The sequence below is a fragment of the Gorilla gorilla genome, chromosome 4 (genome assembly GCF_029281585.2).
Source record: "Gorilla gorilla gorilla isolate KB3781 chromosome 4, NHGRI_mGorGor1-v2.1_pri, whole genome shotgun sequence".
In the NCBI taxonomy this organism is placed as follows: domain Eukaryota; kingdom Metazoa; phylum Chordata; class Mammalia; order Primates; family Hominidae; genus Gorilla; species Gorilla gorilla.
The window spans coordinates 106,785,279-106,810,311 of NC_073228.2; the positions used below are offsets into that span (position 1 = coordinate 106,785,279).

General features: G+C 35.8%; 1 protein-coding gene across 16 annotated transcripts in view; it reads left to right on the forward strand.

Moving 5' to 3' along the window:
* The window catches only part of PAM (peptidylglycine alpha-amidating monooxygenase), a 277,732-nt gene that overhangs the window by 218,345 nt on the left and 34,354 nt on the right, over window positions 1–25,033 (forward strand). For 8 of the 16 annotated variants that reach the window (XM_055387323.2, XM_055387319.2, XM_019027797.4 and 5 more), the window contains 2 exons: window positions 3,480–3,800; window positions 19,702–19,831. In XM_055387323.2, coding sequence (XP_055243298.1) covers window positions 3,480–3,800; window positions 19,702–19,831 — 451 coding nt within the window. The remainder of the gene's footprint in view (window positions 1–3,479; window positions 3,801–19,701; window positions 19,832–25,033) is intronic. The other 8 variants (XM_004042318.5, XM_019027799.4, XM_031010799.3 and 5 more) reach the window with 1 other exon arrangement.

Consider the following 25,033-nt stretch of genomic DNA (forward strand, 5'->3'; position numbering starts at 1 on the left):
TAGAGAGAGTTCTTTTTCCAAAGATACGCTAAAAGGGATGGAGAAGGTACAGATACAGCCTCCTTTGGCAAAGCCAGTAACCAATTAGCTGTAGTAGCCACAGTGACTTATTAAGAAAATAGAGGGCTAGGAACCTAAAAGGGCTTTTTTTAAATTTTATTTTTTTACTTATTTATTTTTTGAGACTGAGTCTCGCTCTGTCTCCCAGGCTGGAGTGCAGTGGCGCGATCTCAGCTCACTGCAAACTCTGCCTCTGGGGTTCAAGCAATTCTCGTGCCTCTGCCTCCTAAGTAGCTGGGATTACAGGTGCCCACCACCACACCTGGCTAATTTTTGTATTTTTAGTAGAGATGGGGTTTCACCATGTAGGCCAGGCTGTTCTCAAACTCCTGACCTCAAGTAATCCGCCCGCCTTGGCCTCCCAATGCTGGGATTACAGGCATGAGCCATCGTGCCCAGCCCTAAAAGGGCTTTTGGTTTCTATTACAAAAATCCAAATGCTTGACTAGGAAAAAGGAGCTGATTTTTAAAATATTATATAAGCCACAGGTTGAAGCAGATGCATGTTGCAATTAGTTTGTTTTTTCAGTCAGTAATTATAATAGCTATAATTTAGTGGCACCTACTTTATGATATGTACTGGACTGGGTATTTTAATATTAACTGTCTTCTTTAAATCTACAAAGTAATTTCTAAAGGTTATTGTCACTATCTTTATTAAGTTAAGTAGAATTTACTTAAAGGCACAAAGTAGAATTTCTTAGAGGCACAGAAATAGGGTTTGATGTGTATTTGAATTGAGGAGTTGCCATACAGGGAAAGACCAGAGTGCTATATATAGGTGCACCCAGCAGAGACCCCTGAGTTGAATTGTCAAGGAAGGCTTTTTTGATGTGACACCTAAGATCTGAAAGTTGAGGAGCTAGTTTATTAGTGTGGAGGGAGTGGTCCAGGCAGAAGAAACAATATCTTCTTAGAGTTGATATTCAAGGAAATGAAAAGCCAATATGAGTGGAACATAAACTGAAAAGAAAAAGGAAACATTGAGAGATGACACAGGGGTCAGGACCACCAACTTGCTTTATTTATGTTCTACTTCATCTGTTATATTCATTAGATGTATTTTCTAAATAAACATCTTAATGTGACTAAGAAAATTGGTTAACATTTCAGGATTCCATATTATATCTAGTACACTAGAAGAGGAAAAAACTCTTTCTGGTTTGCACATAGGAATGTAAGAGGTAGCCATCTAGTGGTCTCTCTCTCATGTAACGAGATGTTTGTACAGATTCTGCTCTGAAACTTTATTCTGGCAAGGCCTGTGCAACTGTGTGCAGCCAAGCCTGTTACATTATTTTAACAATTTTTGCTTTCCTAACCCAATAACAATTTTAAATGATAAATTCACATGAGCTGGAGTGCTCTACCTTTGGTATTTTATCACAGCTTTTAGATTTCCTCTTACAAACCTGAATGACTATGCATAGTTCTGAACCTGTCTTCCTCCATCAAGATTACCCTAAACACAGAGGTTGCAGTGAGCCAAGATTGTGCCACTGTACTCCAGCCTGAGCGAAAGAGAGAGACCCTGTCTCAATAACAATTAATAGCTTAAACATATGGATTCAAGTTTTTATTTAATTTTAATTTTTTTGAGATGAGGTCTGTCTCTGTCACTCAGGCTGGAGTACAGTGGCGTGATCATAGCTCACTGCAGCCTTGAACTCCTGAGCTCAAGCAGTCCTCCCACTTTAGCCTCCCAAGTGGTGAGGACTATAATTGAATGCCACCACACCCAGCTAATTTTTTTATTTCTTAGAGAGATGGGGTCTCACTCTGTTGCCCAGGCTGGTCTCGAGCTCCTGGGCTCAAGCGATCCTCCTGCCTGGGCCTCCCAAAGTGCTGGGATTACAAATGTAAGCCTCCACTCCCAGCCTCAAGTTTTTAAATAATGGTTTATCTCTCCCTGAAATACTCTTGTATTTTATTTCCTAAATAAGACGTTTCATTGTACAAGCATATGAAACTATTTATATTTAATGTGTGGTACATGAGAATTTAGCAGTAATGAACTGTATTAATTTTTCTTCTGTGAGGCAGAATGCCACTGTGCCCTAACAGATTTGGTTGACTTATAATTTGCTTTGTTTATTTTACTGAGATTGGCCCTATTACTTGGTAATTATTTTCTGATTGAAGATTTCACCTGGGATAAGCTGATTTCACTGGCAAGAATTGAAAACCTACTTTGAAACATTAAACCAAGACTATTTGTAAACATGACAGAATCTCTTAGCATCATTTTGGAAAGACTTCATCTCCCCTTGCACCACTTTCTTAATAATATATTCTTCAGTGAAATACATCATGGCTAAACCAGTTATCACTTTCATTTCCTAATGGTCATGAAAAGAGATTTTATAAATGTTTTCTAATTGTGCTGTAAATATAATTAAAACATAAGCAACAGGACTCCATAGTCGTAAGTAATTTCATCATTAGCAGCACCTAGTATAGGATGAGGAAAAGGAAGAACTGGTGGTTGCCCTTGGGTTTGGTGTAGGAGAGCAGATTTGTGTTTTCATTGAGAATATGTTTACCATTCACACAGTTGATATAAATGGATTTGAAGTCATCGTGGAAATGATGAGGGTTAAAATACTTCATGAACTTTCTGTAGTCATATTTTGTATATGTGATAATATTTTACAAATAATTTGCTTTCATAGAATTGGAGTCTCATACCCAAGTTTACTCCTTAATACAGGAAGGCATAGAATGCATTTTAGTGATGAATCACCCTAATGATATCAGTTTATTAAAATCTTTCCTTTGTTTGAAGCTGATTTAAAAGTATCCTTTGCTCAAAAAATTATTTTTCTCACTTGCTCATTTTTTGTTTAAGAGGAACAACTAGAGCTTACAGTAGCACTGCTAACAAAATAATAATAAAATTTAGGTTTCCCAGTTGTCAAATGGATACGTATTTACTTGTGTTTTACAGGAAATGTATATTTCCTGCTCAAGAAATGTATATTTCATTTCTTGTGGCTTGCACTTCAATAGGTTTTTAAAGACAACTGCAAAGAGTTTCTTGTGCAGATAGCTGTTATCTAATGTAGCTACTGATGATATTTTATTTTAGAAATCTGATGAGCTCTTAATTTCCGTATCAATTAAACTATACTTTGAAAACCATTTATTGAAATGTGCCATGCAATTACATAAGCATTATTTTTTCTACTAATATGTCAATAGATGTTATACATAAAGAAATAGATGATATATGAAATAAAGTATTTCATTGGTCTAGAAATTTTTCTCTTTTTTTTTCCTCCTATGCTTAAAAGTCTGAGTGCAAACTTCTCTCTTATTTATTATGAGAAATGAGTAGATATTTTTTAAAGCACCAAATTTTGTAAATTTTGCAATCTTATCTACCCTCCACGCCCTTATCTCTTCTCTTTTTTCCACAGGTGATTTCTATTCACTACTTTCCAAGCTGCTAGGAGAAAGGGAAGATGTTGTTCATGTGCACAAATATAATCCTACAGAAAAGGCAGACTCAGAGTCAGACCTGGTAGCTGAGATTGCAAATGTAGTCCAAAAAAAGGATCTTGGTCGATCTGATGCCAGAGAGGGTGCAGAACATGAGAGGGGTAATGCTATTCTTGTCAGAGACAGAATTCACAAATTCCACAGACTAGTATCTACCTTGAGGCCACCAGAGAGCAGAGTTTTCTCATTACAGCAGCCCCCACCTGGTGAAGGCACCTGGGAACCAGAACACACAGGAGGTGCGTGTAGGGTTTCTTTTAAGCAATAAAGTGTGAAATGCTACAATCCACGTTAGCAAAACCTGAAGGGAATAAGAATTAATGGGTGAAAAAATTCATCAATGAAAAGGACTTATCATTAGAAAAAATATTACTCAGATTTGGGCTATCAGATAACATCTTTGAAGATTTTTTTTTGTTTTGGTTTTGGTCTATTACTGCATAAATTTAGTGTCTGTTCTATTGGTGAGCCAGAACTACAAGGACCAAAAAATATTTGGATCATTTGGGGAAAGGAGGCATATGAAATTCAGGATAAAAATTCTTACAATTGAATATTTTTCATTTTGCTCAATGGAAATACATTGAAAATTCAAAACCTGATATGTAAAGTCCCAGTTTAAGAAATGCTCATATACTGTTTCCTTGTAAGGTAATTAAATTCCTCTCAAATGAATCTTACACTTTCAACATTCTCATCCAGTTGACTTGTAAAATATAACCATTTTTATGATTTTGATTTCTTAAGTTTCATTTAAATTACAATCTTAATTGGAAAGTTGAGTATTTCTGAAGGGACCTCTAGTAAGTCAATAACTATCAGATTTATCTTTATTTCTAGCCCAAATAGGCTTCCATAAGTAGAGGAAAATACCTTATTCCCTTCAGGTTTCCGTACCAGCAAGCTATGGATGCCTCATCTTTGTCTTTAATTGTGTTGTGGCCTCTGTGATATTGATTGTGTTTCATGTTACTTGCTAATGTGGAAAGCCAGATAATACAGCATGTGGAGATAATCTCCAAAAAAGTAACGGATATGCGTGCATGGCAGCTGTCCATGTGTGGGTTGGAATGGCACAGGCTGCCAGCTTGATGTTTTCAAATTCAGCTTTGTAGGAGGCCATAAATTATTCAACACCCAGCTGATTTTTATTTATAATTGAAAAAAAATTAGCATGCAGTGCCTTTTGCTCACATGAGAGTTTCAAAGCATAGTCCATTGGTACTGGCCTAATGGTTTCTGTGAGATGTTAACTGGAACCTGGATTTTTAACTTTTCATGTTTAAACAGGATCAGCCCTGCTCTAACTCATTCTGGATTTGACAAATAAAACTGTGTTTCTCATGAGGTGGTCCCTGGACCTCCTTGCCTCAGAATCACCTAGGATGCGTAAGAAAAATTTAGACCCTGAATCTTATCAAAGAACAACTGAATCAGCATTTCTGAGTATGATGCCTAGAAATTTGCAGTTTATCATGCCCCTGTCCATTTCAAAACACACAGGAATGTCTGCCTGAACTTATATTTTAAGGACAGTGAATTGTAACCCAGACACCATGGAAATATAAAAGGGAAAAGAGCCTCTTTGGTGGGAATACAATTGTGTTCATGTGTGAAATGTGAGTTGCAGCATGCTTTATTTATTCCATGACTTGTCATTGTTATTCTTAGATTTGAAATGATATCATGGTCATTTGTAGGCATCAAGAGTGTCAGTGTCCCAGTCAGAATTTGACTTAAGATATCGCATTTCTGAAACTTACTCAGTTTTTCTATGAAATAAATCCTTAAAATACCCAAGTGCATGTACTTGGCAAATATCCTCATACTTTCCAAAGTGGTCAAATGGTAGTGCTCAAGAGAAAAATGCTTCTCTAGTATCTGTTTAGGGAAATTTCCTTCCTGTGAATGTCACTGACGTGAATAACAATGAGTCATAGAAACATACAGCACAACTGCAAATTAAGAAAGGAACATGTATTTCCTTTCTAAAATAATTTAATGTTATTTCACTACTCTAATTACAAAAACTTTTAAAAACTAAAATGCAAAACAGAAAAACTCATATTTAGGTAAGCTGTTTCTAAAAGGCTTTTTCTTAATTCTCTTTCACCATTTACTGTAATGCAGTGTAATATCTAACTTTAATCGATGCTGTTTCATTCCTTTGGGTAAGCCAGAGGAAAACCTATCCTTGGGAAGCTTCCATTTTGCAAAAAATAAAGTAGGAAGTTATTAGCATATAAGGCCCTAATAAAACTTATTAGTAATCTAATTAATGTCTAGTCCTCAGGTTATAGTCAAAGAGAATAAATTTGATGGATAATTTTCCATTGTTTCTTTCATACCCTTTCTTTACTCCAGGCAAAGCTGAGAATGAGCCTAATGGTCGGAGGAATTAACTGTTTCCCTAAGTGCCTAATTTACTATAAGGAATTGTATTTGCTGCATAGAAGAAAGTAACTTTTTATATGAGATGATTATAAAAACAAAAATGTCAGGCTGGTCTGTTGCTTAATATTATAGCTCATACTTATTTCAGATATCTTTGACATCTATTGTTAATTTTCAAATAAAGAAGCTGAAGCCAGAAGTTAACCTATTTGAATGAGGTCACAGATCTAAATCTGAAACTTGGACTTTATTATTTCCAATGTGCATCTTCTAGTTTCTTACATTTCAATACAGTTGTGCTCAATCAAAGAGGTCCTAATGAGCTTGCCCAATTAAGATAAACTTCCCAAGAACACTGGACCCTCACTGCTTAGAAGATGGAGATTTCTATTCAGAACCCTGATCCGATGTCCCCAGTTGTTGACACCAGCATAATCTAACACAATGGTGTTTTCTGCAGCAGTATTTTAGATTTCATCAGTTGGTCTATGTGTTGGAACTGTAATATGATGATGAAGCCCATCCAGTTGACCTGAGGGTTCAAAGGTGAAATTAATAGATCAGCTCAAAAATCTGGGTGTGACTATATGGTAGGCCTAGGAACACCTGAGGGTTTCAAAAACCATACTATTTTCTGAACCTTTAGTTTGGTCAGGATTCCACTTGTTTTCCACCCTGGCATCTGCCTTTAAAACTGGGTTCTCCACCTCGTTATGGGTTGGATATCAGTGGTCACCAAGCTACATGAAGAAGACTAAATAGGATGATATCTTCTGACTTAGCCCAGCTGAGAAAGTCCTTATCGTTCCCCAGAACAAGACAGTTAAATACTGTGTCTTATTGTATCTCTAGGAGTACAAATATCTGCGAATAGCATTTTTTTTAGGTTTTATCTTCATGACTTTTGGTGAAGATCTGAAAACTCTGAACAATTGTGAAAACAGCATTAGCAACAGAAACTTCCTGGACAAGTTCAGATACACTAGACCAGAGGTTTTCAAACTGTTGTTTGAAAGGAGACCCATCAAGTAGGAGGTAATAGTCACAGGCTTCCCAACACACACATGCATGTGCGCCCACACACACACACACACACACACACACACACACAAAATACAGCTTCCCCAAAAGCAGGTCTGTATGTGGCCAAAATCAAATTTGGAAACTACTTCATGGAGACAGTATAATGTAGAATATTGCAGGTCCAGGTACCCGACTGCCTGGTGGCTTTGAATTCCAGCTATACAGTTTTCTATGTGGTCTCTAGGCAAGTATAAAAAAATTCTCTGGGCTTTAGTTTTCTCATCTATAAAATGAGGATTATAATAGTATACTCCTCGCAGAGTTCAAGTGAGGGTCAAATGATATTATACATGCAAAGTGCTTTGAACAGTGTCGGCATGCAGAAAGCATTTAAAAATGTTATAGTACATTAACAATTGTGACTATTATTGCTACCATTGCTGTCATGTTATGTTAGATTGAGATTTTTAAAAATGAAATACCAAAGTATAAATATTGATTATTTGATCTTAAGCAGCATTTGTGAGACAGAATTTTCTTGCAGTATGCAGGAAAGCAGCAAAATTTGGCACTCTAAGTTGATAATTATTTGATCTTAAGCAGCATTTGTGAGACAGAATTTTCTTGCAGTATGCAGGAAAGCAGCAAAATTTGGCACTCTAAGTTGATAAGTTGAGAAAAAAGTGACTTGGCAGTGTTTTATCACAATGGGAACTTGTGGCTCTTCAAACATCTGATCACATACATTGATCTACCTTGATATTTGCATGTGATATATGACATACAGTGTGAAAATGCTAACCTCAATAAACTAAGAAGCAGATGCACTTCTTTTTAAACTTAGTATAGTTTACTTTCTATCATTAACAGTTTAGATAGAGATAGCATTAATAGAGTAGAAACAAAATCTTAGGTATCTTTATTCTAGTTGCCCTCTGGAAACTAGACTCATTGAACATTTAAAAAGTAGAACTAACTATTCTAGTGGCAGATTTGATTGGACTACCACATACTTGCATGTGGAAGCCTGATTCAGTATGTATTACAAACCTCTGTATGTGAGAAAATACACCTGTATTTGTGTGACAATTCTGATCAGATAAGAGGATTCAGAAGGTGTTCAATTATTCTTATGATACATTTAGTTTTTTCTTCATTTCCATGAACAACTTATACTTAATTTCAGAGTCCATTCTTATATTTCAGTCATAGCCTGACCTCTAGGTTCAAGTCTTGCAGAATTTTCAGGGTAAAATAAATCATTCAGTTGGCTGAATTTTGATCTCTGAGGGGAGGAGAATGGTTAAAAAAAAAACACCTATACATAGCACTTAATTTGAGCCAAGCTTAGTGTTTTAGATGCATTGATTCATTAGAGAGGAAGAAAGTGATGAAAGGTTAAGTCACGTGTCCAAAATTCCACAGCTCAAGAAACCAAGATGCCAAGCCAGGCAGACTTGCTCCCAAGTCTTGCTTCTTAATCACTCTGTTATTCTGCATCACACACACACACACACACACACACACACACACACACACACACACACACACACCCTAGATATACAAATAGGAAGATGATTTTTTTCTAGTCATCTGATTATCTCAGGCTACAATTGTAATAACTATAGGTATTATAGGTGTATTGGTCATGGTTTCCTGGTTAGTATTCAGCCAGTTTGACCAATATGACCAATATGAAAATCTCACTTGCAATTAAAGAAACTTTAAAAAGGAAAAGAATACTGCTAATGCTTTTGAGCCCCTATTTATATGGTAAATCTCTTCCTCACTTCACTCCCATTAAATGAAGCATTATAATTAATTCTTGTTTTCTTTCTTACTTTGGTATAAATATTTCTACAATAGTTTTAGTTAATTATAGTTATTGCTGGCATTTCTGATGAATAACAATCCCTGACCAAAATAAGACATCCTTTTCTCAAAAGATGAAAATTTACAAGTACAGAAAAAGCAAGCACCATATTTTGTTTTTGTTGAAGTCTTCTAGCGATTTTTTTCAGTTTTATTTCTTAAAATTAAATGTGAAGAGCCTTGTTACACTGAAATTAATTCATAGTTCTGGGTTTGAATTTTTTGCTCAACTTTAGGTCTGTTAGTCTTTAGGTAACACAGATAAATGATTGCCCTTTCAAATATTTATTAATAATTTCATGTGAATGCAACAGTGATCACTAATATTAATCTCTTTCTGGAAAAGTGTAATTTATTAATCTTTTTCATGATTAATTGATGCAATTTGAATAGTAGTATTTAATTTTTTTCTAAAAGTAATAACTTCTTTTTCTGAATATATGGCAGGATATGCGGCTGTACATTAACCTTTATTTATAATAAATGTAAGGATGTAAGGATTCTTTATAGAGTAATATAATTTCTTTATCATAAAAAGTGTTATATGTCATTGGAAAAATATTTTAAGATTTCAGGGGTTCTTTCAACTTTTTAATCATCTTTTAGAAACAAAAACAAATTTGTATCAAAGCTACTAGGATCAATAGGTAATGCATATTTACCTTATTTTTCTAAAAGTATTGTTTCCAGTAATATGTTCTCAACATGTTCTCAACTCCAGATTTTAAAAACAAGCAATCAAGCTTGAAATAATTCTGTCATTTGCTATCTGAATTTAGAGCAACTGACAAAGTTGGGAATGACTTGCCCAAGGTCATGGGTAAGAAATTTGTATTTAATTTTTAGGCTAACACTGGAAATCTGTAGCATTAACTAGTCATGTATTGAATCATTTCTTAAATAATAACTAAGAGAAATCTGAACTAGAATTTTTAACTTCTCTGTCATCAAAAGTGTTTAAGGTAGAACTCAAATATATTTTATCATATAATTTCTTTAATAAGGATTTTAAATTGTTCTTAATTGGGGATTAGAAAGTAATTATCCCTGAAATTGAGGCCTAAAGTCTGGCTCAAGGCTGAAGTTCCTTTCCTGTCAAATGAGACAGTTATGTGGAATAATTCTGATACAGTTCTAGCATTCTCTGATTCTCATGTCATGATGAGCAGGAATTGGAACAATAATCAATATTAATTCCACTTACGTACACACTAGTCCTAAATCACTGCCTTTATTCTTGATCATTTCATCGTATAGGGAATAGCCTTTAACTACCTGATAATTAAAAATACGGTGACACTGGAAGCAAAAGTATTAATTAACTTAGCTAATATTCACAGGAAAAAACCATGAAGTTTTTCTTTAACTATCCTAGAATTTCTGGTTAATAAAGAGACTCAGATCCTGAAAGTTTTGAACACTTGGCTAAGTAATGTAAGTGTGCAAAGACAATTTAAAATAAAATAACAATAATGTAATATAATTTTTCCAAACATTCAGTACTAAAAGAACCAGGTTGCTCATGGTGTTAGACTTCATACATTTTTTTACACATCATCTTTACTGTTTTGAAAATTCACTAGAGGTGTATATTTTCATAAATATGTTCTAGATATTTACATTAATTTTCCTTCTTGAACATTTCCAGCCTACAAGGGTTCTAATATGTGACAAATGAGTGTTTTTGTAATTGGTGAAGATAGGCTCAAAACAACCTATGCGTCCATATTTTTTTGCAGACTTCCAAGCACTTACCAGTTTAAGGGCATATGATAGCTGAGATCATTCATAGCCAGATTAAAGTTCTTTAAACAGTATTTCCAATATTTTATGAAATTCATATTTGACCCCAAAATAATGCAATTTTTTAGACATTGCATATTTTCTGTAAGTATAGTAACTCTGCATCTTCATGGGCACTTAGCTCCCAGTACTTAGTTGGTAGGCCACTGAATAGAAAGGTTCCAGAAGCCATTATATGTGTTTATTGTCTTTATTGATAGTAATCAGCCAATTAGCATTTTCATTGAGTATTCTTATAGTATCTTCAGCATTCTGCTATGGGTGAAAAGGTAGTACAGATGAATTATAAGGTTGTAGGGGAGTTTGAATGCTAATTGATACCATAAACAAGTAGAGACTAAAACATAGACTTCAGTTTAATGCATTTATGAGGCCATACAGTAAGTAGGCCAGGCCCTGTGTGACAGTTGGTGACAAAACCATGAATAAGGGATGATCCTTGCCCTTGAAGAATTCTGTCTAGTTGTAGCGGTTCTGAGCTCTGAGAACGTGATGAAAGCAATTAAATATCTGCATTGTCATGAGCTTTGAGTTCCCCTTGGAGCCCATCTAGAAGTTTCAGGAGTGGTGAATGAGTACCGAATTTTGACAACTACATGAGAGAAGAATGAATGAAGTGCAATCTGAGATTCAAGCAACTTTGAAATCATTTTAAACATTTGGTGGGGGAATGACTTATCCATCTGTTGATGTATCTAGTCATTTCTAAATCTAATGCCTATACTGTTTCCAGAGTTCACTTTAAAAAATACAGCATTAATCATGTCACCCCATGTTTTAAATTTCCCATGGACATACACCATGAGAGAGCCTGAAGACAGTTCCTCCCCACCCAGCACTGCCCCTGCCAGTGCCTGCCCACATCATTGAGGCCTGGGGACCAACCCAGCCTGCCAGAGTCCAGACACATTGTCCAGGGATCTGAGGATTCACCCGCCCTGTCTACCACCACTGATGTCTGTGTACTCCTCCCAGGGGTCTAAGGATGGGTCTGTCAAGCCTGCCATCACCACTGCTGCCAGCACCCACCTGCATGAGCCACATGGGGGCCTGAGGACTGGTCCTTCCCGCCCACTACCACCACTGCTGGTGTCCATGTGTACGACTTGGGGATCCGAGAATAGGTTCAGTGCTGATACTGCCTTTACTAATGCCATGCATGCCACCCCTGGGCCCAAGGACCTAACTGCCCATCCAGCCCACCACTGCCACTGCCAGAACCTGAGTACGCTGCCTGGACCTGCTACCACTGATACCTTCATACACCACCTAGGGGCCTAAAGCCTGTCATGCTCAGCTCACTGTTGCCACCAGTGGGGCCCAAGGATCAACCCACCTTGTGTCCTTGTCCTCAGCAAAGCCTCACCTTAGCTTCTGCTAAAAACTGCAGCCTAAGCTGCTGAGGAACTCAGAGACACCACTGATGCTGATTATAGCCAAAGAAATCATACAGAGACTACTGTGTCCACTTAGAAGTAAAACCAAACCACCCTATTCAACCAACACTATAGTTCATCTATAAAGAAAAACATTTTTCCTTATGAAACCCAATCTATAAAACTGGAAGAAGCAACTGTTATACCACATATAGAGGTATCAATGTAAGGACACAAGAAACATGAAAAGGAAACATACCTCTAATGGAACACAATAATTCTTCAGCAACAGACTCAACAAAAAAGAAATCTATGAAATTCCTGAAAAAGAATTCAACATAATGATATTAAAGAAGCTCAGTAAAATAGAAGAGAACACAGATAAACAATACAAAGAATTCAGAAAAACAGTTTATGATCTGAATGAGAAATTTGACAAAGAGATATTATAAAAAAGAGTGAAACAGAAATCCTGGAACTGAAGAATTTAATCAAATGAAATAAAAAATACAGTTGAGAGCTTCAACAATAGACTAGATCAAGCAGAAGGAAGAATTTCTGAATATGAAGACATCTTTTAAAGTAACCCAGTAAGGCCAGGCATAGTGGCTTATGCCTGTAATCCCACGGTTTAGGAGGCTGAGGCGGGTAGATTGCTTGAGGCCAGGAGTTTGAGACCAGCTGGCCAACATGGCAAAACCCCACGTCTACTAAAAATAATAAAAATAAAACTAGCCAGACAGGGTGGCGTGTGCATATAATTCCAGCTACTCAGGAGGCTGAGGCATAAGAATCACTTGAACCCAGGAGGTGGAGATTGCAGTGAGCCAAGATAGCACCACTGCACTCCATCCTGGATGACAGAGTGAGACTGTCAAAAAAAAAAAATCCTGAGATTTTAAAAAGAAAAAAAATTTTTAAATGAAGAAAGCCTACATAATATGATATATAGGACACTGTAAACTGACCAAATATCCTAATTTTTATTGTTCTATATTGTTCTAGAAGGTGTAGAGATGGGCAAAGGCATAGAAAACCTATTTAATGAAATAACAGCTGAAAACTTCCCGTTTTGAAAGAGATACAGATATCCAGATACAGGAATCCCAGTGATCCCCAAATAGCTTCAACATAAAGGGTCTTCTCCAAGACACATTATAGTGGAATTTTCAAAAGTTAAAAACAGAGACTAAATTCTAAAAACATCAAGAGTAAAGCATCAAGTCACATATAAGGAAACCCCCTTCGGACTAACAGCAACTTTCTCAGCTTAAACCTTACAGATCGGGAGACAGTGTAAATTGATATACTCAAAGTGTTAAAAGCAAAAAACAATTCATCCAAGAATACTATTCCCAGCAAAGTTTTCCCGGACAAGCAAAACTTGAGGGAATTCATTAGCATTAGAACATCCCTACAACAAATGCATAAAAAAGCCCAGATTTTACCTCTATAAGCAAAACAACAATATCTACCATCACAAAAGCACAAGAATAAAATTCAGTGGCAGAGCAGACACACAAATGAGAAAGAGAAAGGACTCAAGTGTTGCCTCTGCAAAAAAATCAAACCACAATGATAAACAGTAGGAAAGAAAGGAAAAAAAGGCTATACCAAACAACCAGAAAACAATTAACAAAATGACAAAAATAAATCCTCACCTACCGATAATAACCTTGAATATAAGTGGATTAAGTTTCTCACTTAAAATATATAGACTGCCTTAATGGAGAGAAATACATAACCCAACTATTTGCTGCTCGTAAAAACTCACTTCACCTGTAAAGACGCATAAAGACCGAAAGTGAAGGGATAGTAAAATATATTTCATGCAAATGAAAAACAAAAACAAGCACGAGTAGCTATAGTTATATCAGGTAAAATAGACTTTAAGAATGGTAAAAACAACAACAACAACGAAGATGATCATTATATAATGACAAAGAGATGAATTCAGCAAGAGGATATACCAGTTCTAAATATATATGCATATGCGTCACTGGTGCACAGAGATATATAAAAGAAATATTATTTGACCTAAAGGGTGAGATAGACTCCAACACAATAATGGTTGGGGACCTCAACCATTGTCAGCATCGGACAGATCATGTAAACAGAAAATAAACATTGGATCGAAACTGCGCTTTAGACCAAATTGGCCTAACAGACATTTAAAGAACATTTTATCTAACAGCTGGAGAATGCGCATTCTTTTTATCAGCACATGTAACATTCTCCAGGATAGACCATGTGTTAGGCCATAAAACAAGTCTCAACAAAATTTTAAAAATAGAAATTATATCAAGTATCTTCTTAGACCACAAAGGAAAAAACTAGGATTCAATAACAAGAACAACTTTGGAAGCTGTACAAATACATGGAAAGTAAACAAAATGCTCATGACCAACTATTGGGTCAGTGAAGAAATTATGAAGGAAATTTAAAAAATTTTGAAACAAATGAAAATGGAAACACAATGTACCAAGACCTATGGAATATAGCAAAAGCAGTGCTAAGAGGGGAGTTTGTAGCAGTAAATACCTACATCAAAGAGTAGAAGGATGTCAAATAAGCAACTTAACAATGCACTTCAAAGAACTAGGAAGCAGAACAAACGAAACCCAAAATTAGTAAAAGGAAAGAAAAAGAGCAGGACTAAATGAAATAGAGACTAAAAAAATACAAAGGTCAATGAAAAAAAAGTTGGCTTTTTGAAAGATAAACAAAATGAGTAAACTGCTAGCTAGACTAACCAAGAAAAAGAGGGAAGATTCAAATAAATAAAATCAGAAATGAAAAAGGTGACATAGCAACAAATACCACAGAAATATAAAGAATCATTAGACATATACTGATTTCTGTATGAAAACTGTATTAGCATACAGTTTTCAACAATTGTATGCTAATAAATTAGAAAACCTAGAGGAAATGAATAAATTCCTGGATGCATATAACCTACCAAGCTTGAACTAGAAAGAAACAGAAAACCCGAACACACCAATAACAGGTAATGAGATTGAATCAGTAATAAAAAAAATCTCCCATCAAAGAAAAGCCCAGGACCAGATGGTACTGCTGAATTCTACCAAAATTATAAAGAACTAATAACAATTTTTTCAAACTATTCCAAAATATGGAAGAAGAGGGAATTCTTCTTAATTTATTCTATGAAACCAGCATTATCTTGATTTCAAAACCAGATAAGGATACAGTGAAAAAAGAAAAGAGCAAGCCAGTATCTCTGATGAACATAAATGCAAAATCCTCAACACAGTACTATCAAACCAACTTCAGAAACACATCAAAGAGATAATGCATCATGAGCAAGTGAAATTTATTGCTGGGATATGAGGATGGTTCAACATCAAAAAATGTGATACAGCACATCAACAGAATGAAGGACAAAAACCATATGATCATATCAATAGATGCAGAAAAAGCATTTGCTAAAATTCTATTTTTCTTCATGACAAAAACTCTCAATAAATTAGGCCTAGAAGGAATATACTTCTACATAATAAAGTCCCTGTAGAGCAAACCCACAGCTGACATCATACTGAATGGAGAAAAGAGGAAAGCCTTTCCTTTAAGAACTGGAATAAGACAAGGATGGCCACTTTGACCATTCTTATTCCACATAGTACTAGAAGTTCTAACCAAAGCAGTCAGGCAAGAACAAGAAATAAAAGGCACCCAAATCAGAAAAGAGGAAGTCAGATTAGTCCCTCTTTGTAGATGACGTGATCTTATATAGAGAAAAACCTTAAGACTTCTCCAAGAAAAGTCTTAGAACTTATAAAGTAATTCAGTAAAGTTTCAAGACACAAAATCTCAACATGTGAAAATCAGTAGCATTTTTATACACCAATAATGAACTAGCTGAAAAAGAAATCAAAAAAGCAGTCCTATTTACAATAGCTTAAAAAAATGCTGATGAATAAATTTAACCAAGGAGATGAAAGATCTCTTCAAGAACTACAAAACACTGATGAAAGAAATTGAAAATGACACCAAAAAAATGGAAAAATATTTCCTGCTCATGGACTGAAAAAAATCATATTGTTAAAATGACAATACTACCTGATATAGTTTGGCTGTGTACCCACCCAAATCTCATCTTGAATTGTAGCTCCCACAATTCCCATGTGACATGGGAGGGACCCAGTGGGACGTAATCGAATCATGGGGTCAGTTTCCCCCATACTGTTCTCGTGGTAGTGAATAAGTCTCACGAGATCTGATGGTTTTATACGGGGAAACCCCTTTTGCTTGGCTTGCATTGTCTCTTGTCTGCCAGCATGTAAGACATACCTTTCACCTTCCACCATGATTGTGAGGCCTCCCCAGCCATGTGGAACTGTAAGTCCATTAAACCTCTTTTTCTTTATAAATTACCCAGTCTCAGGTATGTCTTTATCAGCAGTGTGAAAACAGATTAATACAATCTACAGATTTAATGCAATCATTATACCAATGATATTTTTCACAAAGGAAAGGAAGTCAATCAAAGGGATAACTGTACCCCCATGTTTACTGCAATACTATTTACAGTAGCCAAGATATGGAATCAACCTAAGAATATATCAGCAGATGAATGGATAGAGAGAAGGTGGTGTATGTACGCAATGGAATACTATTCAGTCATAAAAGAATGGAATCCTGTCATTTGCAGCAACATGTGTGAAACTGGAGGTCATTATATTAAGTGAAATAAGCCAAAAATAGACAAATACCATATTCATACTCATATGTGGAAGCTTAAAAAGTTGATCTCATGGAGGCAGAGAATAGAATGATAGTTACCAGAGCCTGGGAAAGATTCAGGGGAATGGAGACAAGTTGGTTAATGGGTACCAACATGTAGAGAGATGAAATAACTTTTAGTGTTTGATAGCACAGCAGGGTAAATATAGTTAACAACAATATATTGTCTATTTCAAAATAGCTAGAAGAGAAGATATGAAATGTTTCCAGTGCAAAGAAATGATAAGTGTTCAAGGTGATGTATATTCTAAATACCCTGATTTGATCATGCTTGTATCAAAATATCACATGTACTCTATAAATATGTACAATTATTTCGTACCAATAAAACATGTTTCTAAACCTTCAGTGGCTCCCAATTGCCGGTAGCAGCCATTTGCAATTGTTCTCCCTTTTGTGACAAGCAAGGGTGATAGATGATAGATACTGTTCATCTGAGCAGCTCCATTCACATCCACTTCTATACCTAGGATTATTTGCAAATTCAGGCATACCAGCTGTAATTCTGCCCACCTTCTCTCCAAAAGGCATATCACAATACACGAGTGACAATGACATTTTCAGATGCTCTAAAATATTTCTAAAGCAAATTATTCCCTCTGTGCTTTACTGCTGCTAATAATGTACTTGTAGTGTGCCTCAAAATTTTCAGTAGAAGTCAAGACACCACAGCTACACACTATATAATCATTGTTAAATCCAGCCTCCTTTATGTGGTATCAGTACATTTTCCAGTCTTAATCAGAAATCAGGGTCAGCTAATCCAGTCCCCAGCCCCCCATTCCACCTGACATAGACACGTATCCTTTCCTGATTATTTTACAAAATCTTACAACACATTCTGCAATTATAAACATCCTCACTTTTATTCTTTTTGACCAAAATATTCTCTGCCCACTTCTACACTTAATGAATTCCACCTTACCTTTAGGTGCATACACAAACGTTTGCTCCCGTGGGAAACCTTTTAAGTAGACCTTAATCCTACCCTATCCCAGCCCTAGCCTTGGGAAGGATTCTGGGCCCTCTCCTATATTCCTGTACTACTTTGTGTCATAAGTATTGGGTTCCTGGGTTTTAAAAACATTTTATTCTGTCATATTCCTATCCTATTATAGCCCTATTATATCCTTTTATTTACTAAGGCCAAAAACCACGTTTTATTCCTTTGCGTTCCCAGATTCTACCATAGTACCTTACATAGAAAATATGCTTAGGGAATAGTTGTTGAAGATGCTTCAGAAAAAAAGAAGGAAAGGAAAGGGAAAGGGAGGAAAGGAAAGGAAAGGGAAAAGAAAGAAGGAAAGAAAGAGAAAGAAAGAAAAAAGGGAAGGAAGGGAAGGAAGGAAAGAAGATGCTTCAGCAAAGGTTGAACGAATCTGGGCATCCTATTGTGCTATATTTTGTTAATTTTTATTAAAGAAAAAATGTACAAAGTTTAAAATATTTTGGGTGAAAAGGTACTTTTTCTTTTCTGTAGTTGACAGAATTATTTTGAAGTGCTTGTTCTCACACAAGCATCCTTTCAAGTTTTCATAGCTGATCATATAAGCTTTGAGCTTCTCTTTCTCCCCCCAGTCTTTAATGTCCGTCTTTGAGGATTTCACTGCATGTTGCCACATCCTTCAGAGTGGCAAGGAAGAATGAGACTCAAATTGCTGCTTTTCTTCTCAGAATCTGTTGAAGAATTTGGGAGGGACAGAAATATCAATGCTGATACAATAGCTTTCATAGTCATCTTCATAACTCTATATCCTCAGTTAGTATAGATATATACATCGTACCCCTTTATCCGTGAGCGTGTTTATAAAAGGGATTAACATAAATGAGGCTGGCTGCGGTGGCTCACACCTATAATCCCTACACTTTGGGAGGCTGAGGCAGGAGGATCACTTGAGCCCAGGAATTGGAGACCATCCTGGGCAACACAGTGAGATGCCATCTCTCAAATAAATTTTTTTTCAATTAACTGGGCATAGTAGTGCACACCTATTGTCCCAGCTACTCAGGAGACCGAGGTGGGAGGATTGCTTGAGCTCAGCAGGTTGAGGCTTCAGTGAGCTGTGACTGTGCCACTGCATTCCAGCCTGGGTGACAGAGTGAGACCCTGTCTCAAAACACCCACACATGCAAACCCAGATATTCTCTGAAGATATATTCTGATCAGAAATAAGAATAATTTGGAAATCATTCAGTCACAGAGTTTCTGTCATTTTTTTCTTCTCTCATTTTAGGAAACCAAATATGAACAGTGAAAGAGAGAGTCCTATTCTTATAGGGTCACTGAAATTAGGAGAATGAGACTGATATATTAGTTCTGTGTAACAAGGAATAATCAATGAATGGTTTATTATGGGGGCTATTTTATACCGAATATCCAGAATTTACTCAGGAGATGATAGATTAGATAGATAGATAGATAGATAGATAGATAGATAGATAGATAGATAGATAGATAGATAGATGAATGAGGGAAAAGGACAGAGGAACACAGAGTGCCAGACTTATTGCCCATTCTTCCTATTTATTTAAAACATTTAAAAGCTTTGTGTTAAAATGCCATGTATGTTGTCGTATTTTCCAAAGAGAGTAAAGTAAGAATCTTGTTGAGAAGAAGGCCGTCTCAAATTTACCCTTTAATGACTTGGGTTAGCTGGCTTTACAGGCATCTTATCAAAAGGAAAAGAAAACAGTCCTAATGCAAGTTCCCAGTCACTTCATTTCATCACTCAGAAAGCTACTTGGAATGTGCATGTGGTATAATTTATGTAGAGCAGGGCTTGATTGTCTTTTTTTATTTCTTTGCATCTAGTGATGTTATTGCATGAGCTTCTTGTAACTATTGTGAATCCTCACGAGGCAATTAGACCTTTCCCTTTTACACTAAATGTGTGGATATATCTTTTAGATTTCCACATGGAAGAGGCACTGGATTGGCCTGGAGTATACTTGTTACCAGGCCAGGTTTCTGGGGTGGCTCTAGACCCTAAGAATAACCTGGTGATTTTCCACAGAGGTGACCATGTCTGGGATGGAAAGTAAGTAATATTTTTTCTTCAATAGGCAAATGAAAATAAAAATAGTGTACATAATTTTTTCACTAAACTAAGAATAATGGTGAGAGAACTGTAAAGGTTTTTTAGAATTTGACTTTTATGAGCAAAATGTATTTGTCCTTTTAATGTCTGACTGTAGTAAGTAGCAGAGAGGAAGTCTTGTGTGCTTTAAAACAAAGTAGTTTCATGAAATAGTTTATGGAAAGAAGACAGTAACAATCTGTGATTCTACCCACTTACCATTTTGCTCCCTCCTGTTATCTATCTATAACATTAAAGATAGTTAAGCCAGTACCTTAGTGAAAATGTTCAAGACTTCAAAGAGAGTGCTTATGATAAGTGATCAACTAAGAAAGGTTGCTGGTTGACTGTAACAATGCACTTTTGTTATTTTCACATCCTGGGTGCAGAACTATGCCAAGACCATTGTCCTGGACAGTGTGGTTGGGGCAGTTTGGCCACTACATGTGAAGAAATAGTAACTTGGCCTTAAGGTTTTAATATAGACTAATTTTATTACTCAAATTTGCTCTTTTCATGAGCATCAAAGGCTTAAGAATAACTCTAGGACTGTCTATTACTCCTGCTTTATCCTCTGGATTTTCCTTTTCTACCTCCTTAGAGGGATTTTTAGTAAAAACATAAAACGGTTATTGAGTGTTTTCTCTAAGTTACCATCATTATTCAGGTTTTACAGATGTAGAAACCAAGAGAAGTTAAGTATTGTGCCCAAATTAGCAAGTGGCAAAGCCAGGCTTCAGTTGCTTCCCATCTAACTCCAGAGTTGGCCCACTTAGCCACTTTATGATACTGCTTTTAATAGAATTGTAAGCATGTTCATGATTGTATTTTTAAAAGCTTGCCCCACAATTTAGCTAAACAATTTTTAAAAGCTAAACCCCACAATTTAGCAGGTTATTTTAATTCTTTTAAGTAATGAATATCCATTATTCATTTATTTCAATACAAATTTACATAGGGAGATAAATTTTAAGATTTTTTATCAATTACATCTAATGTATCTTCTCTTTTCATACGTATAACTATGGGTCTCACTTGGAAAATTGAGGATCTACATGTATAATTCAATTGGTTTTCTCCAGTTTCAGAGATGTTGATTAAATTTATGTTAAACCTGGTTCTGTCACATATGCATATGTCTAATGTCTAATATTCTTTGTGCAGTCGAAGATGAAATCAATCAACATTTCAGAATACATTGGTAGCATTGTTACTGTTTAATTGTCCTTTCCAGTTGTCACACTTGAAAATGGAATCTGAAAAAGATCACTTCAGAGTTCAAAGTAAATAATCAAACTCAACATTCTCATTCATACGTCTCTGTTACATCGTCTTAGTCATTATTGAACATCTAATAGTATTTTAACAAGTGCTTTTAAAAGCAAACTATTACTATTCATAGTAGCATATTCTTCATTTTAATGAATATTGCTACATTTTCTGCATGGATTTCTAGCCACATTTTACCAGAGGATAAAATTACAGCATCATTTTCTCCCATTGATACTGTTTCAGCTGACTAAAGCTAAATTGGACAAAGGCCAATTTTCCATTTTAATGTGATATTCATTTCCAAGTAAACAGCAGAGACTGGAATAGTTTAATAGAAAAAGGGATCTGTGAAGTCCAGTTTAGGGTGGAAGATGAAGTAAGACTATGAAACAGGAACCACCTAAGAGCATTTTCTGTGGCTTATCTGGCTGTGCTAGCATCTAGGTAACCAGGATCCTGTGGAAATAGATTCTGGTTTCATTGGCAAAGCCCCAGAGTATTTGCCCTGATAAATGACATCTACAAAGGGGTGCAGTTGAACATGCAAGATGTCTTCAGAGGAAACTGCTGATTTTACTCACTAAATCTCTGTTTCTTTGCTCTTCTTCATCTTTGTCTTTCAGATGTAATACTATTTTTTTTCTCTCTTTCCTTCTCCCTTCCTGGTATTGCCTGTTGCCCTTAGCAGACTTTGCAATCCATGGTTGTAAAGAAATTCTTTTCTGGCACTCAGCTCTCTGAGTAGAATTAGAAGTAGATTACTCTGTTAGTTATTTTTTAGGAAAATAAATTTGGATTAGTTCAAAGAACAAATTAGATTCAGGCTCCATTCTTTGAATGGTAATGCATGGCCATCATTCCTAAGTCACATTCTATAAATTGGATGAAGTATATCGGGGGTTTTTTGTCCTTCATTAAAAATCCAAGGATTATACGAAGAAAAAGTACTTCCTGTGGAATTTATGATTGTCCTTCATTAAAAATCCAAGGATTATACAAAGAAAAAGTACCTTCCTGTGGAATTTATGATGTACAGGTGAGGGACAATACAAATTAAAAATTAGTTGGAAACTTCATTCTTCTTGTTACTACTGTTGGATAGTGACAAATCCTGTATTAATTTTCCTTGAAATCTTTCCCATTCTGATATTTCTGAGGTTCACAAAATTGTAGGTTCTATAAGACCAGGGCATATTCTAAATCAAATTGAAGCACATTATATCCCATAGTTCATAAGATGTGATCATTCTTTAAATATCAGACAGTACTTGGAGTTAATAATAATTCCTAATTAATAAATTTAGTACCCAAAGCTTCTTTAATATCATTGCATCAGCTGTCTTTATAAGTACCATTATTCTTCATTCCCACCTGGTAACCCTGATCAGCCCTTATTCTTTGACTTAAACACACTAAATATACATGGCAACCAAAATTATAATGATGATAAACCTCTGACCTGAAAGATGATAGTCACTCCTTTTCTCAATTTGATTTCCATTTTTCTCCCTTACTTCAATATCGCTTCTCTTCTAGCTGAAATAAGAAATGCCTATTGCCAGCAGGGTGTAATGAAACTTTAGAGTCTCTTGTCTGCCCTGGTGTTAGGGCAGCATGGCAGCTAGAGCTCCTTAAAGTTTAAATGCTTCCCAGAAGGAACTGGGTAGCTTTTGCCTCAGTAATAACTGTTCCTGAGTTTCTGTCTTAAAATCGCCACCCCACTCAAAGTGTTTCTTGGCCTTTCTTTCATGTACCTGAGCTATGGTTGGGGTGTACTATGCAGAACTCACATCATATACCCACTTAACTTAACTATGGGTCGTGCCCCTAACTTATAGATATTAGAAGTTGTATTTCTTATTTCATTTATCCTTTCTTCGCATGGAGTTGGAAGGGATCTTGGAATTAGTATAACTTCAGATTCTTTCTGTTACAAATAAGAGAGAAAACTCAATACAAACTAACTTAGGAAAAGATAAAATTAGTTTGTATAAGTGAAAACTTCAAGGAATATAGTAGCCCAATTACATCATCAGGATCTGTTTTACAGCTCATTTTTCTGTGGGGTGGCTCCATTTCCAGTCCTTGATTCATTCTGTTCCTCCTCTCCATTTGCAGGTTCAATTCACATTGTCATCCTAATGTCACAGAAGAGATAGTCTACATGCCTGATAAGTCAACATAAACTCACTAAAATTAGTCTTTATACCATTCCTTGGTCTGACCTAGATCATGTCTCATTGCACATTAAACCAGTTATTTTGGGCAGAGGAATAAAATTGAGTCTGTGGCTTAGCCTGTGTCTTTTGTTCTGCTCATGAAATGTGGGAGTAGAGTCAACATTATCTGAAGCAATGGGCTGACAGTGGAGCTCAAAATGTTGGGTCAACTAGAAAAAGGTAAGGTTTCATTATCACAAAATGCAACAGTAAACATGTACTCCCAAAACAGCAAGTGTCCATCAGAGAGCTTATCTCCAGCCTCCCACCTAATGTATACATCTCTTCTACAGCAACTTCAACCATCATCCAGTGTTTGAATTTTTTCAATGCTAAGAAATTCCCTAGATATGAGACATGCTTTCCAATTATGGGACCCATCTAGATGTTATAAAGTTCTTCATTATTTTACCTAAATCTGAGTCCTGTAACTTCACCTTTTAGTAATGCAGGATGAATTTATTCCCATTTATCCATGTCAATTATTTGCATATTTGAAGAAAGCCTTATCTTTTGCAAACTGAATATTCTCCAAGCTCTCAAGCAATCTTATGCTGACATGATTTATTTCAACTGAAGGAATTTTGGTCTCTCTCCCCTTTAAAGTGTTTCGCCTAGAAGTGGTCACAGTACCTCACATATTATTTGATCAGTGTTACAATTAGTTCCCTTGATGTGTATTCTACACATCTGTTAGTATAAGAGAATTGTATTCCCTTTTTGTTAGCAGTTACATCACTGTGTTGCCTTATGTAGAATTTGTAATCTATGAAAATCTCCAAATATATGTCAAAAATTGTGCTGATATTTTTACTGGAAGTTTATGCTTATGCAGTGTTTTAAAAATATTGAATTCAGGGCTTTATTCCAATTATGTTCCACTTTATTACATTTAGCATTGTTTCAATTTACAGACATTATTTTAATCTTAATTAGCCAGAGACTTTGTGTTAGTTCTCCCAGCTTTGTATTAGGTCTCTTTGATAAGCATGCCTTTTATATCTTCATAGATGATGTTTATAAAATTTGAATAGCTGAATGGTTGGTTTTGCAAGTTTCGTTTGTAGAGAACTCATAGTCTTCTAGGAATCTTCTTCCCTCCTCCCCCCAGATAGCTCACAAACCATCTCTTTATCAATACTTTATGGACTTTTGCCAAGATCTATTGTTTTAGAAATCTGTCTGCTTCCTAACTTGTAGAAAAATCAGTTCAAGATTTGCTTCGCTAGTTTTCTGGAGCCTCAGTTAAGATATCTGCCTGGGTTATGCTTCAACTTCTGCGATTTCTTTCCTACCTTAGGGTTTAACTGGCCCTGGAGAACAGAACTCAAAAGTGTCTGTTACCTTTGTACCATCATGTCTGAGGGAAAACTATAAGGGGTTCTACAAAAAAGAATGTTTCAGTGTTCTATCTTTCTCATATCGCAATTTCACACTTTACCGGAGCCTTTTTCTTCCAGTTTTATGCTATTTTCTCTAGTTCTTCTTGGTTATATGACTATTCTTCCATCTCTTCTACAGTACACATTGAATTTGATAACTGGTGGGAGATTTACCAATTCAGTCAGGTCAATCCTAGTAAGAGAAAATCACATTTTTTTGAAGATAGGAGGCCTGGATTTGAATCTTGGTTACCATTTCCTGTTTTTGAGACTTGCATCAAGACGTTTGA